Raw genomic sequence first — 15,712 nt, forward strand, 5'->3', positions numbered from 1 at the left:
ACCCTAGACTTTTGTAAAGGACTTTTGTCAGGGACCAAAAAGCCTAATGAGATCGTGATCATGATTGTATTTAATCTATATTGTATTTAACTTATGTTGTGTTTAATCTATAAATCAATTTCAGAGGAATTGACATCTTAAAAACAATGCGTCTTATTATCCATGAACATGGTATATCTTTTGTTTATTTAGATCTTCTTTAATTTCTGTCCACAATGCATTGTAGTTTTCAGAGTACAGATCTTGCACATTTTGTTGAATTGATTCCTAGTTTTTCATAGTTTTGATGTTATTGCAGATAGTATTTTAAAAATTCCAATTATTCTTTGTAGTATATAAAGATAAAGTTGACTTTTGTATATTGACCTTGTAAGTTGAGATCTCACCAAATTCACTTATTAGTTCTAGTATCTTTTTATCGTAGATTCCTTAGGATTTCCCAAAGAATTATGTCTGAGAATAAAGACAATTTGACTTCTTTCTTTATAAAGATGTTTGCCTTTTTTTATCTTACCTCATTGTATTGGCCAGTAAAATGTTGAATAAAAGTGGGGAGATCAGACTTCCTTGCCTAATTCATGATTAAATATGGTGTTAGCTATAGATTTTCTGTAGAAATTCTATTAGATTGAAGAAGTTCTCTTCTATTCTTAGGTTACTGAGAGTTTTTAATCATCAATACGTGTTGAAATTTATTAAATGCTTTTTTTTTTTTTGCATTTCTTGAAATGATCATGTCGTTTTGACATTCTAATGTTACACCAGTCTTATATTTATGGAACAATGCCCATGTCATCATAATGTATTATCTTTTTTCTATATCCTTAAACTTTTGTTAGAGACTTTTGTGTCTATGTTCATGAGCGGTATTGGTCTAATGCATTCCTTTCATTTTTCTCTCTCTCCCTCTCCCTCCCTATCTTCCTTCTCTCTTTCTCCTCTCTTCTCTCTCTCACTTCTCTCCTTTCTCTCTCCCTTCCTTTTTTCTTACTTTTCTTCCTTCCTTCTTTCCCTCCCTCCTTCCTTCCTTTCTTCCTTTATGAACGATACTGGTCTGTATTTTTCTTACATAATGTCTTTGTCTGATTTTGGTATTATGCTATTGCTGGCCTCATAGATTGAGTTACATTTTCTGAAGTGTTAATCAAGTGTGGTTTTCCAAAGCTTGGGAAATATGAATGAGGGAAGGGCTCTAGTGGCCTACCTCAGGGCTCTGTTCTGGTTAACATTATAACCAATGATAAGGTGATGACATCTATGGAGTGTGTCAGAGAATTATACAGGCTTTGTCAAGACTCTTGGTTGAAAGCAATAGAAATGAATTATGACTAATTTAAACAGAAAAAGAATTTAATTGAAAATGTAATAGATAACTTGTAGAATTGACCCAGAAGGCTGAGAACTGGACTTGGACAGGATCTACAGAAGGCAAACCCCAGCCAAGATCCCAGTATTGAAATGGTTTGCTTAGTACTCCTCAGCTGGAGTTATTGTAACTGGACACGTCCTACCATGTTCTTGGATTCTGTAGTCCCTGGGTACTCACAATCTGCTATGCACTAAACCCTAAGAATTCTTATGTTGAAACTTTCATACCTAAGATGATGGTATTTGGAGATTGAGTCTTTGGGAGGTGATTAAGTCCTGAGGGTGGAGACCTCATGATGGGATTTGTGACCTTATAACAAGAAACGAGAGAGGGCTTGCTTCCTTGCCCCTCACCGACAGTCCCATCAAGTAGAGAAAGCAAGAAGAGAGTTCTCCCCAGAATCCCATCATTCTGGCATTCTCATTTCCAACTTTCGATCTCCAGAACGGTGAGAAATAAATGTCTACTGTTTAAGTCACTCACTTTATGGTACTTTGTTATAGCAGCCCTAGCTGAATAAGACACCATCATACCACTGGGCTCACCTCTAGCTGCCTTGTGTCTTGGCAGCACATCCTGGAGAGTCTTAGGTAGAAACGTCAAACCCCAGAGAAGATATTTCTCTTATCTGCCTGGGTCTCTGCTTGCCCCATTTTCCTCTATCCCTGCCCCAGGCTCCAGGGATGTATCTTCACATTCTGCAAATAAGCTCATGAACTTTACTCTTTTGAAAGGGTTCTCTGATGAATGCTGTCAGAATCTTTGAGTTCAGTTCAATCAAATTCCACAAACCTTATTGTATCCATTTTCCTGATTCCTGATTCTAAATATTGAGGATGCATAGTCCAGGACTCAGGGAACTTATGGTCTAATAGAGAAGACCTAGAAACCCAGGCTGTCAAAATCCTTGGTTCAGGTTTCTAGCTCTCTTCAAAGCCTTTCCCATGTTGAAAAGCTTGGGCTACTTTCATTTCTTGAGACTCTTGCTATGCTAAATAGTAAAGAATTGTATGGACAGAATTACAAAAATTGTGGTATATTTCAAATATGTGAATATTGAGTGCTTTTAAACACATAATTGTGGTATATTTCAAGTATGTGAATATTGAATGCTTTTAAACACAAAATTGTGGTATATTTCAGATATGTGAATTTTGAATGCTTTTTAACACACGTGCTAAAACACAATTGTATGTATAACCTCATTTGGAAACAATGTCAAAACTCCCACTGATGTCGCTGCTGGATTGGTAGAGTCCTCCTCAGTCTTGGTCTGTCCCCTCATTTTCTCTGCACCAGGTATGTCTGGCTCTGACACTCCCTGCTGTCATCTCAGTCTTGAAGGCCTCTCTAGAGCCAATCCTGGAAAGCCATCCTGGGCTCCTCGGCTTACTGCATTCTGTTCTCAGCAAAGACCAACTACTGTAAGGCAAAGATCGTTCTTCTCATGACTAAAGCTTGGCTTGTGCAACTATGGTTTTAACCTACCATGTGGGCATCTCATCTTGGGAAGTTTTATGGGCTCTTGTGCTGGGCTTGACTTCCTGTGTCTGTTTCTCATTCCCTTATAAGAATTTACCCTCCCTCTACCATCGAGTTCCTGTTTCTAGTTTCAGAGATTACTCTGGGTCACAGCTGAGCTGTGAGGTTCCCTGAGCTTAGCACGTGGCCTAGGTAATCAGGTCCTCCATACCTTCAGGTTCTCTGTGATACTTTGCTCTGCTGCCTCTCCTCCTGTGGAGCGGGGTAGAGCAAGAGATATGTATGGCCTTTTAGAAATTGTATCTTTTTGCACTTAACAAAGATTCCAAATATACAGACCTAGGAAGGCCACTTAATTGCATTAAACTCAGATTTATCTAATTCAATAAATCTAATTTATTGAAGCTAAGAGTGGCTAATGCTGTGGATGACAGAATCTAGATTTAAGAGGGTGGTTCTTGTCAGCTGGAGCAATGGGCTGACATGGACATGATGGCATTTCACTGGTACAGATGTCAACTTTGTCACTTTTATTGCCCAAATTCTCAATTACATAAGCTCATGCTTAGAAATAGCTTAGTGGCAGCCCACATGTAAGAGGCTCAGGGATTTAGCTGAAAAGCTTTCCAATTTGTTTTAGCAAACTAGGATAACCTTGTTTACAAAACGCCTCCACATTGCATGCGAAGAAGCCCAAGAACAATTTTACTTAGGGCTTTTAGTTGAAGTGTAAGCAAACTGAGAATATATGGTTTGATGACATAAGGCTGTCCAAACTCTTAATTCACATGGGAATTTTTTTTGTTTTTTTTGGTGGGGAAATATAAATTACTAAGATAGATTCACGAAGAAGAAAAATTGAATGGACAAATATTATGGAAGACAGTGAAAAAAATTTTAAAGAATGATGTAAAAAAGGCAGTGAGTGCAGATAGCTTTACAGAAAAGTTTATTTAAATCTTCAAGGAATAATGCTATCAAAACAATTGCAGAGCATATAGTCCATCTTCACACTTTAATTGGTCATTAGCCTGGGTATAGAATCCCAGGTTGAAAATCACTTTCCTCAGAATGTTATAGCTTCCAATATTGTTGCAAATTGTTATTCCATTCTGATTCTTGAGACCGTATGTGGAACGATGTTCTCTCTTTGAAAACTTGTAAACTCATCTCTTTGTCTCTAGTGTTCTGAAAATTTTCAGTAGTGTGGACCTATTGGGCTGGATACTCAGTGGCCCTCTCAATCTAGAATTTTCTCTAATCTCACTCCTATTTTTTCTGTTCCTCCTTTCTAGAACTTCTATTAGTTGGACTTCCTTGACTTGTCTTCTAATTGATTTTTAAAAAATATTTTCTGATGTCTATGCTTTGTCTTTTACTGTTTTCTGGAGGTTTGCATAGCTATCTTCTAAATTTTTATTGAAGTTTTCAATTCTGCTATCATGTTTTTACTTTCCAAGAACTTGATTTTGTTGTTTCCTTTGCATATTTCTTTCTTATAGCATCATCTTATTTCATGGACATAATACTTTTTTTAAAAAAATTAAGTTTATTAGGGTAGCATTGGTTAATACAATTATATAATTTTCAGGTGTACGTTATCATTTGACATCTTTATATGCTATTGTGTGTTTACCACCCAAAGTCCAGTTTCTTTCAGCTACCATATATTTGATCCCCTTTACCCACTTCACCCTCCCCCTAAACCCTATATTTGACCCCCTTTACTCAGTCTACCTCCTCCCCTCCCCACCCCACTAGTAACCTACTAGTCTCTAGTCTTCTGCAACCACTAGCCTATAGTCCATGTCCATGAGTCTCTGTTTGTTTGTCCTGCTCATTTGTTGCTTTTAGGTTTATATCCCACATATAAGTGATATTATATGATAATACTCTTTTTTTTTCTTTTTGAGGAAAGCATTAATAGCTTTAAAAATGTTTTATTCTCCATATATAATCTCTATTTCTCTAAAAAACAGAGATTATGTATATCTATTCTTTGATTCAGACTCTTACATATACTTTGTTTAAATGCCCTGACCCTTGGCCATGGTCTCATATCTAAGAGAGGGTCACTAAAAGCTTTGAGTAAATGGGTGGGACCTCATGACTATGTTCTTCATTGCATGGCCATCCAGCTCTCTATTTCCTTGGAGGGGTTCCCTAGAGCCCATATCTTTAGGTCTCTTTTTGGTCTGTCAGAATCCACTGAGAAGACTTCTAAACACCTGTCTAGAGAATATATACCTGGCTTCCAGGATTCTCAATAAAAGTAAAAATAAAAAGGGGAGAATGTATTCTACTAGATATTAAAATGTGTTACATAGCTACACTAATTAAAGGAGTGATAATATCATACCAATTATAGATCAACGGATTAGAATCCTAGCTAGTCCAGAAATAGACTGTTTTATGTATAAAAATGAAGTATATGGTCAAGCTGATAACATAAATTAGTATAGGAAGGATTATTCAGTAAACGTTGCTGGAATCATTAGTCACTGGGGGAAAAAGCACTTTACCTTACATTATGTGATAAAATTAATTTACTTGTTCATTCTTTTATTTACTTAACAATTATTTATTTGTCTCCTATTATGTTCAAGACAGATGAAAATATTAAATATATAAGATGAAAAATAATCTTAGAAAGGGGGAAACAGTATAGGCATAAAATTATTAGAAAGGAAAAACTTGATAAATTTGACTACATAGAAATTAAAAAGGACAAAATAACACACTGAGAAATTTTTTATAACAAATATGCCAGAGAAAGAGTTTTATCTTTACATAGAGATAAAAGAGCTCTATAAAGAGCTTATATAAATTGATAAATAACTTATACAAATAAGTTATTTGTATAAATAAACACTAAAACCTGAGAGAAAAACGGGCAAAAAACATGTACAGAAGAAACATGAGTGCTGAGGAAGTATATATATATATTACTAGTCTCACTAGTGATCAATGCTTATGCATTGAAAGATGATATCATATATATATTTTTTACCTACACAATAATTAATAAACAAAGAAAGTAAAAAATTTTAATAATGCAGGTATGGGTGCCTTGAAATGGGCACTTTCATACAATGCTATTGAACATACAAGTAATTTTATCTGGAAAGCATCTTTCCGTTCATATCAAAAACAATCCTGAGCAACAAATATACTGAGCCCCTTCCTTCTTCAGAGCCTTGGAGCATGCTGTTCCCTCTGCCTGGTATGTTCTTCCCAGCTCTTCCCTGGGTCATTCCTCTTCACCTTTCAAGTGCTAAAGCTCAGCTCCTCAAGGCAGCCTTCCACAACCTACAGTCTAGATCAGATCCTCTTTTTATAGCCTTATCTATCAGCCAGCATTCTGGGAACCAAGTGTGGGGAGAAGGCTGAGAGTCACCTTTCGGTATGTGAATTCTCACTTAATTCCTCTATGTTCTTTATGGTACTCCCACTCTCTACTGTGCATGGTGTTTCTCCATCCATCTCTGTTTAATCTTCTCCAGGGAATAAGCTCCCATCCCTCCACGTGGTGGGAGAAGGGTGGTCACCCATATGCTCAGGATGGAGGGGGGGATCTGGGGGGCCGGCTGCTATCAGTCAGCATTTCTGTTTTCAGCTCCACCTTCTCTCCCACTCTCAGAAGTAGTTGGTGCCTTCACTTCTTGTAATTTGCTTGTGCTTTTCTACACTTCTGATTCATCCATAATGAATTACTTTCATAATCAGAAAAAGCCCCTAACTTTTGAAATTTAAAATTTCATACCTTTTGACCTAATTTCACTTCTTGGAATGTCTTTCTTTTAAGGAAATAGGCACTTTTGAAAAACATTTAAGCACAGGCATTTACACCACAGTACAGTTTATAATAAAGGATAATTGTGAACGATCTAAAAACGCAATATTAGGATCATGTTTAAGTAGACAATGTTAAAGTCATACGATAAAGCCAATGAGTGATATTTCCAAAGATACCCGATGACACAGGAGAAAGGCTTATGATTTAATGTAAAATGAAAAAACGGGATATGAAATTACAGATACACCTTTACTCTGATTTTATTTAAAAATATGCATGGAACAGGCTGGAAGGAATTACTTCTGAATATTAACAAATGTTACCCTGGATGGTGAGATCTCATTGTTTATAATGGTCATGCATTACCTTTATAATCCGAATAAAAATTTCTACATATGCAAAAGAGAAGAAGAAAATAGAAAAGTTAATGTAATCTTAAATTGCATTATTAATAGAGGTAGAAGTTTTGAGGTAAGAGAGGTGATGATCTGGATTCCCATCATGTCTAGCACCCAGGGGAGAGTAACACATCTTAAGAGGAAAGTAGACAAAGGGCAGGTTGGCCAGAGGCTTCTGAAAACCAGAGTCAGCCGGAGGGACAGGAAAAGAGCAAGTTCTGGACAGGCCTGGTGGCTGTCTGCGTGTGGCTGCAGTGCTTGTTTGGGAAGAGCAGAATAGTTAAGCCTCGTGTGGTGCTTGGGGTCAGTCAAGGCTAGTGGGAGAAGCTGTAAGGTGGAGAAAGAAGTTCCAACAGTCCTGTGATGGCTTCCTCTTCTTGCAAACATCAGTGGTCATGCTGAGATTTGTGTGAAAAGGAAATGAAGGACCCCCCAGTCAAGGTACTGAAAGTCAGTGGGAAAATCATGAGGTCAGCAACCCAGTGGTCAGTGAGCTAGCACATTCGATTGGGAAGAGGTTTTGACGTCACTCAGCCCTACAGCTCTCTGCTTTGTTTATACATGGCCCGAAATGTTCACATGCCTCCATGGATCACAGATAAGATGACCTTGGGTTATGCGGAATTCCCAGTGCACTCCACATAACCCCATCCCTTTTTTTCTACTGAGGAACGCAATGTAAATTCAAGTGACTGGGATTTATCCTATTGTAGAAATAATCTTGAATCTGTTCTGATTCACGAAAAATAGCATATCACCTGTGAGCTTCGGATCAATGATTAGTGACAAGTTACTCCATGCAATGCTCCTTATACCCAATTGCCACATACCTATTTCTCATTCAACCCTTCTATTTCACAATGGGGAAACTGAGGCCCAGAGAGGGGAAAGGAGCGTAGTCAAGTGAGTATGAGGGATGGGAGGCAGGAGCCAAGTCTCCTATGGCCCTTTTTGTGACTGAGAGTTGCCTGTTCCCAATTTAGATTTTGGTGGCGTGGGGGACAGGCTGGTGGGAGGACAAAGGAGGTAAAGGAAGAAGTGAGCTGTGTTCCATCCAGGCCACATTATCGAGGAGATGCTTGAGGCTAATACATACTTAATGTTCTCCTTGGCCTCCCCCCACAAGTGCTTGGAGGTAAGGTGGGGCTGGTGGGGTGGTGGTATGTGTTGAATTGTGCCCCCCAATGGTATGTTGAAGTCCTAACCCCCAGTACCTCAGAATGTGACCTTTTTTGGAAGTAGAGACTTTACAGAGGTGATCTAGTTAAAATAAAGTCATTAGGGTGGCCCTAACCTGATATGGCTTGTGTCTTTATAAAAAGAAGAAATTTGGACACACACCACACGGAGAATGCCATGTGAAAATGGAGGCAGAGATGGGGGAAATGCTTTTATAAGCCAAGCCATGCTAAAAATTGCCAGCAGCTCACCAGAAGCTAGGAGAGAGGCACAGAACAGATTCTCCCTCACAGCCCTCAGGAGGAGCTAACCCTGCAAACACCTTGATGTAGGACTTTCAGCCTCCAGAACTATAAGAATCAATGTCTGTCACAGAAGTGACAGTCTGTGGTGCTGTGTTACAACAGCTAGGAAATGAACAGGTGGGAGAGAGCTACAGCCACACCTCATGGCATAAGTCTTCACCCTACTGCACTGCCCCCCACTCCACTTTGTGTGGTCCCATCCCCACTACACTATCCTCACCCTTAACCCTCCAGCCCATTTGCCCTTATGTTTGTGTGGCCAGTAGTCTAGGACCCAAACCCAACCTTGCCAAAAGTCCAAGTCCCTGGGCCCTGGACTGACCCCAGCCCCAACACCAAAAGTTGGTGAGCTTTGAGGGAGGGGAAGGATGCCCCCCTCACTCACCTAAACCTGTTTTTTCCCACCTTTGCAAGTCAGAACAGGTAGAGAATACCAGAAAGGTAGGCTCCCAGGGAATATCAGGTGTGGCTGGCTCTAAGATACCAACTTCTAACCAACAGATCTGGCCTCTCGCCCTGGCTGGGGTCAAATCCCTTAGAAGAGGACCTCAGCCTCCTGGATCATGCCCTTCCAATGTGTGAACAGCCTACTTTCTGCCAGTCTAACTCATTTTACAACCAAAGTGAATGCAGGGCTAGGCCCATGGGGATAAAAATATTTCTCTGGCAATTCTTAGAGACTCACTGAGGAGGTGAAATAGACTCATACAAAGCAGTGGTCCAGATTCCTGAGAGGTAAAGATCATCACTGGCGACTAGCTGAAGAAGTCAGGGAGGGCTTCCTGGAGGAAGCAACCATGATGCCCTTGCTGGAGAAGTTGAGTTCAATTTTATTGCATGAGTACTAGGATCCAGGCACACTCATATACTTTCTCTTATTTTTATTTCTTGTCACTCGAGAGGCAGGCAATGTTATCTGCATTTTAGAGATGAGAAAATAGACTCAGAACGGTAAAATGATTGACTTAAGAATACTTGGCTTTGTACACATTAGAGGCAGCATTTAAATTGAGGACCCTCTGATGTCAAAGCTCACCTTACTCTTTCTTCTGCATTCAGGCTCTGCCTTTTCCACAGTACAGTAGTGTTTAAAGGACTGATGGGGTTTGGAAGCGTGGAGGAAGAGGCACTCCACATTGGCCAAGGAGAAGGGTGGGAACATACCGGGTGAGTTTGGGGAAGCATCAGGAGGCTAATCTATTGGATCTCAGGAATTCAGGGGACTAAAGCTGGAAGAGTAAGAGGGCTGGTAACTTACAAGGCTGAGCACCCAGACTTGATGGGTAAGTAGTGAGTGAATGACTTCTGTCCGGGGAGAGGGATACAGAGCTGGAGTTTCGGAAACCTGTCTTGATGGGAGAGGGGACAAGTTGCCAACCTGCTGTAAAGGCTCTCAAAGAGAAGTATGTGGCCATGTGAGATGGACCCCATTCCCCCTTCTAAGCCCCAGATCTTCCTGGGTAGGGGAGGACAACCATCTTGTCTCCGAGGGCCTCTACCTGGATCACCGTCCACATGGAAGGTCAACTCTACCAACACTGAGCTCAACCCCAGCTATTCCTCCCTTTTCCTAGAAGGCTGCTCGGGTCCTAAGCACCACCCTCAACACCCCTGACCCTTCCCCTTCTCCACGTCTTTGCACAACTGTTCTCTCTGCCCAAATACTCAATGTCTCCTTCCCCTCCCTAGATAACTCATATTAACTGGTCAAGATCCAGTTCAATTGTTTTTTTTCCTGTAACCTTTGTGACTCAGAGGTAAGATTTGAACCCTCCACAGTCCCTTCCACCTCTCTATACTGCCATTGTCTGTTCTCACTGAGTGAGTTTTAGGTACATGGGAAAGAGATATGATACAGGCCCTTGAGCTGCTCCTTCTGGTGGGCAGACTAGAAAGGGCCAAGGCAGGACGGGGCAAGTGATCCAAACCTGCCTCCCCAAGTAGAGGAGGAGGTGGGATGAGGTGCAGGGACCATCTGAGCTGGACTTTGAAGGGCTTGGCTGGCAGGCAGGCTTCAGGAGCATAGTGTTCAGTAAGGAAGCACAGTGCATGGGGCACTGGATGGCCATGGGGAAGGATGGGGACAAACACTGCTTTGGCCGCTGATTAATGGGCAGATTGAGGGGGCTGAGGCAGTGGGGATGGGAAGAAGAGGATGGTGCCTGAGGCATTTCAAAAAGTAGAATATTTAGGACTCAGGATGCTGAGAGGCAGGATGTATGAGTTTGAGGGTTTAAGGTGCCAGCTGGAGTTGGGGTTGCAGAGGCCAAAGACAGATTAGATTATGCAGTACAGAAAAGAAAAGAAAGCCTGGGCAAAGCAAATGCACCCCCCCAACCCCGTACCAACTCCCACCCTGATTCACATCACGACAGCTTGTGATCAATCTACACACCTAGCTTGTGATCAAGTCCTATTTATTTTATAAGCATAAACAGTGGAACTAGGAAGGAGTGATGAGAACAAGACACCAGTCCCTTTGACAGGGCCAGATCCAGCACAGGCTCTGTCTGTGTGTGTGATCAAGGCCAAGCCAGCAGCCTCGACCAGCCTTTTCCTCTGAGGAGAGGGCGTGGGGACGACCCGGGTGGACAATCTTCCACGATGGTGGGGGTGGCGTAGCTTGGCTCCGAGTCCCTCTGAACCAAGTGTAAAAGGCCAGAGAGCCCATAACACCTTTGGCTAAGAGCACCCCAAGCTGTCTATACCTGGGGCAAAGCCACATTCTGGAGGGGAAACCATGCTGTCCTCTGGTCATGAGAAAAACCCCAGGTGTTCCAGAACAACCTACTGTGTGGCCCTCTGGCCAGCAAACACCCACCCACTCCCCTGCCCCAGTCATCTCTGCATATCCTTAAAAGAAAGGGCACCCAAGGCAGCCGGACTTGCCAGGCCCCACTGTTGGGTGACCTAAGCCCCAGGCCCCTACAAATACTGCTTCTTGGGAGCAGAGCAGGTGGAGCTACTGGGGGACTTCCGGCTACTCTGGGGGGACAGGCCCGGGAAGAGGGGGGGCCTGGAAGAAGCCAGCCTCTCCTCCGTAGTGAGGTTGGCCCAGTTTTGCTCACTGGATGAGAGCCCACTGTAGGTGGGGCATGGCTCGGAGGAGGGCTCTTTGCCTATGGGGAGGTAGAAGACCTGGTCAGCGTAGGGTTCTGAGGTGGTGTCCTGGGCTGGAGGCGCATCCTGGCCCTGCCGGGCTCTTAGCCCCCGGATGAGGTAGCGGGACAGCAGGTGCACCAGCTCCAGCAGGTTGAGGAGCAGGGAAATGAGTCCGACCACCTGCATGAAGATGATAAAGATAGTCTTCTCCGTGGGGCGTGAGACGTAGCAGTCCACGAGGTGGGGGCAGGGTAGTCGATGGCACACAAACACAGGCTTCATGGTCCAGCCATAGAGACGCCACTGGCCATACAGGAAGCCTGCCTCTAGCATGCTCTTGCAGATCACGCTGGCCACATAGGTGCCCATCAGTGCCCCACGGATTCGCATGCGACCATCTTCTGCCACTGAGATCTTGGCCATCTGACGCTCTATGGCTGCCAACGCCCGGTCCACTTGTGGGTCCTTGTGCGGCAGTGCCCGAAGCTCCCCCTCCTTCTGCCGCAGCCGCTCCTCACGCCGAGACAGGTAAATGACGTGGCCCAGGTAGATCAAGGTGGGAGTGCTGACGAAGAGGAACTGCAGCACCCAGTAGCGGACGTGGGAGATGGGGAAGGCCTGGTCGTAGCAGACATTGGTACAGCCTGGCTGGGCTGTATTACACTGGAAGTCCGACTGCTCATCGCCCCACACCGACTCACCGGCCAGGCCCAGGATGAGGATTCGGAAGATGAAGAGCACTGTCAGCCAGATCTTGCCCACCACAGTCGAGTGCTCCTGGACCTGGTCTAGCAGCTTCTCAAGGAAGCCCCAGTCGCCCATGGCTCCTGGGCCTCCGTCTGCAGGGAGAGAGAGGAAACTATCAGCATGGCATCCTTCTCGGCTGTCCTAGCAACAAGCCTACAAGGAGGTCAGCCACAACCTATTTACCTACAGAGAAACTGAGGCTCAAGGAAGGGAAGGGATTGGCCTGAGGGCTCACACCCAGTAGGGTTGTCAGGACCGAAAGCAGATCTCTGGACGATGGCTGCTAAGCTCTGACAAGGGTACAACTAGGGTCCTGTCTAGTTACATATCTGTATCCCTATTGTTCCCGGCTGCAGTCCCAGGATGACCACAGTCCCAAAAGATCTGGATCAAGTTGAGGCTCCTGAGCCTATGGGAACAGAGAATTTATCCAAGGTCACAAAGCCCTGATATGCCCCTCCTCCTTTCTGCCTAGGACAGGCTGTCCCGACAAAGGGGAGTGGTGGTGCTATCTTCAGCTTCCCAGGGGGCCCAAAGCCTTCAGTCCCTGCTCCCCTCCTCATCTTACTCTGACCTTTGAGCTTGTGGTAGGAGGCGTGTTAGACCTTAAAGGCAGCACCTTGCATTAGCTCCACCTGCCAGCAGTAATGACCCCTGCAACTTAAATATGGATGCTTGATCCTGTCCCATTTTTCCATCCCTCCTGCCCTGCTCCCACACATCCCCTAAGCTGTTGTTGCTAAATTCTGGACTCTTGAATTGTCATAGCAGGGTGGAGGCACAGGCTAAAGTTCCCAGAGCATCTTGGGGGCAGCGGGAGTCGGGGGACGGAAGGGAAGGGAAGGGGAGCAAAGCAGTTTGGAGCCCTGCTCTGGAACCAGACCTGGGTTCCAATCCTGGTCCCTTATACAAACTGGGACGTTGCTTAAATTAAGTGATGACTTCTCAGCACCTCGATCTCCTCTCGTGTAAAACAGAAATAATATTTCTGCCTTCTGGGGTTGTAAGGACACAATGAAAGAAGATAGGAACCTGGCTTAGCGCAGAACCTGGCCACAGGCAGGCTGGCTGAGTGCTCATGCGGTGGTTCACCCCCTGTCCGCCCCACTCCTTCCCGCAGCAACCCTCAGCCCCTGACAGGTGGCGCCTTCCCCTCCCCCCACCTGCCACTCCCAAGCACAACTCACCGCCTGCCTGCCAGGCGGCCCAGGTGGCGGTGGGGACGCACGACTGCGTTGGCCCGAGTGGTGCTCGCGGGAGCCCTGCTCGACCGCGCCTGGTGGGAAGCTTTAAATAGCACGACGGGGCGGGGCGGGGGCAGGAAACCCGCGGGAGGGCAGCGGGGAGCTTTTCAGAGCTGGCGACTCCCTTCAAGCGACTCTCAAGGATGGGGCCTGGGAGGTGGCTTTCGGGGTTAGGGGGTGAAGGGGGGTTCGCTCCTCCTCCACTGATATTCCATCCAGGTGGTAAACTCTCCTAGCCCCGTTTCTCTGGAGATAGAACAGTTCTCCAAGATGAAGTTTTTCAGGGCGGTGGATTTGAAAGGATTAGAGCAAGAATTTGGTGATCCGGGCAACTGGCCTGAGGGGCTGTGAGGATGGGCAGACGGGGATGAGAATGGGGGTGGGGGGGAGTGTGGCGGAGAGACTGCTCCATGACGTGATTGGTGCCAGATCCTGTAGCTTGATACAGTTAGATGCGGGCCACAACAGAGATTGCTTCTTTTAAATCCTCTCAGAGACTCTGATGGACCCCTCCCCTATGCCCCACAGGAGCTGGTTCCAGAAACAGGCATCTCCCTAACCCCAGTGAACCTGTAAGGTGTTTACCCCTTATCTGGAGCCAGGTCAAGCCCCAGCGCCGGATTCATCTTGCATAATCCTTTAGCGCTTTCCACGATGTGCAGAGCCCTGCTCTGGAACCAGACCTGGGTTCTAATCAGCAGAGGATATTGCAGACATCTTGCTGCTCAAGACCTGCCTCCTATATAAGTTCTTTTAATAAACTCTTGATGTAATTAATGCTGGAGTTGTAAGCCTCTCTCTTTGGTCTCTGAGCCTGGGGAATTTTACAGAACAGGGGCTCCAGGGAAGGGCCTCTCCTTGACCCTGGGGGCGTATTGCCCTTGCTGAGAAGAAATAGGGGAGACCACTCGTTTGTTAGGTGGCCATAGCATGTCCTGCACTGGGCCAGGACTGTGCAATCGAGGCTCACCAGGACACGAGTTGCCTCCCTAGACAGGGCAGGTGGGGGCCGAGGTCTGTGGTGGGGAGGGGTCTTAGCCTAGCCTGCATCCTTGCAGAATTCTCAAACACCCCTACTCCTGGGCAGCTACACAATCGGAGGTCACTAAGTAACTCCCATGGGCCACTTGACACTAGGGAGGGGCGATTCTCTCCACCTTTAGGTTGGATCTCATTCTTATGCCTCTAGATGGGGGTAGAGTGGACAGAGCTTATTCAGGCTTCACCCTGTTGATGAACAGCAATGAGAGTCTGCTGGGTTGCAGGCAAGTGCATGGAGCTAGGGATGCAACCATAAATCAGCCAGATGCAGTCTCTGGCCACTGGCCCTCACTGGCTGGTGCAGGACACAGGAATGGAGCATATCAGCCCTTGGATAGCAGTGAAATGGTAAATGTGGAAAGTTCTCCTAAGAAGGACAGGGTGACTCACAGGGGCCTGATTAGGAACTTATTCTGGAGGAGACTGCATTAGCCAGTTTGGGAAGGAGAGCATTCCAGGCGAAAGAAAGAGAAAGAGCAAAGATCCAAGGAACGGAGACCTTGGCCGCTGCCCCAGGGTGTTGAGTCTTCACTGGCCTTGGTGGGTGGAGGAAGTAAACCTGAAGTTGAGACTTTGCTGTTGACCTGTGTGCCTTTAGGCAAGTTGTATAAGTCCCTGTGCCTTAGTTCCTTCCTCTGCAGAATGGGGATAGTAATACTGTGTGTGCAGTGTCATAGGAGATCCAGTCAAAGCACATAGCATAATACTAGTACACAGAAAGTTTTCAAGTGAGTGGTGGCTAAAAACATGTGACAAAATGGGTCCGTAGGTTGGTTTTGGTGGGAGCTATGGACAAAGAAAGGGGTTCTACGGAAAGTAACCTCCCAGGGTGATTTGATCATAAATTCCTAAATAGGCAGGTATGGGTGGGTCGTCACACCTTAGCCATATAACTTCTTTAGTAAAAGGATTATCTTCTCCTTAAGCTAGCCTTGACCATTTTTTCTGTGCATCTAGGTCAATGCTGTTCTGAAATGCCTCTTTCCTGCTTCTATGAGTGACCACCCTCGAGAGACCACAAAGTCTCGCTAACTATCCTATGATCCCAT

General features: G+C 45.0%; 1 protein-coding gene across 2 annotated transcripts; it reads right to left on the bottom strand.

Annotated features, from left to right (window-relative positions):
• Nucleotides 1–5,912: 5,912 nt before the first annotated feature.
• GJA4 (gap junction protein alpha 4) lies at nt 5,913–13,664 on the bottom strand. Of its 2 annotated transcripts, none has more exons than XM_039850985.1 (2): nt 13,566–13,664; nt 5,913–12,470 (listed from the first exon to the last, which is right to left on the bottom strand). In XM_039850985.1, the coding sequence occupies exon 2, from the start codon at nt 12,451–12,453 to the stop codon at nt 11,455–11,457; it is 999 nt and encodes a 332-aa protein (XP_039706919.1). In that variant the 5' UTR covers nt 12,454–12,470; nt 13,566–13,664; the 3' UTR covers nt 5,913–11,454. The 2 variants fall into 2 exon arrangements, with proteins under 2 accessions (XP_039706919.1, XP_039706920.1); XM_039850986.1 differs by lacking the exon at nt 13,566–13,664 and adding an exon at nt 12,566–13,499.
• Nucleotides 13,665–15,712: the final 2,048 nt, after the last annotated feature.

Source organism: Pteropus medius, unplaced genomic scaffold, assembly GCF_902729225.1.
Source record: "Pteropus medius unplaced genomic scaffold, Ma_sr-lr_union100, whole genome shotgun sequence".
NCBI lineage: Eukaryota > Metazoa > Chordata > Mammalia > Chiroptera > Pteropodidae > Pteropus > Pteropus medius.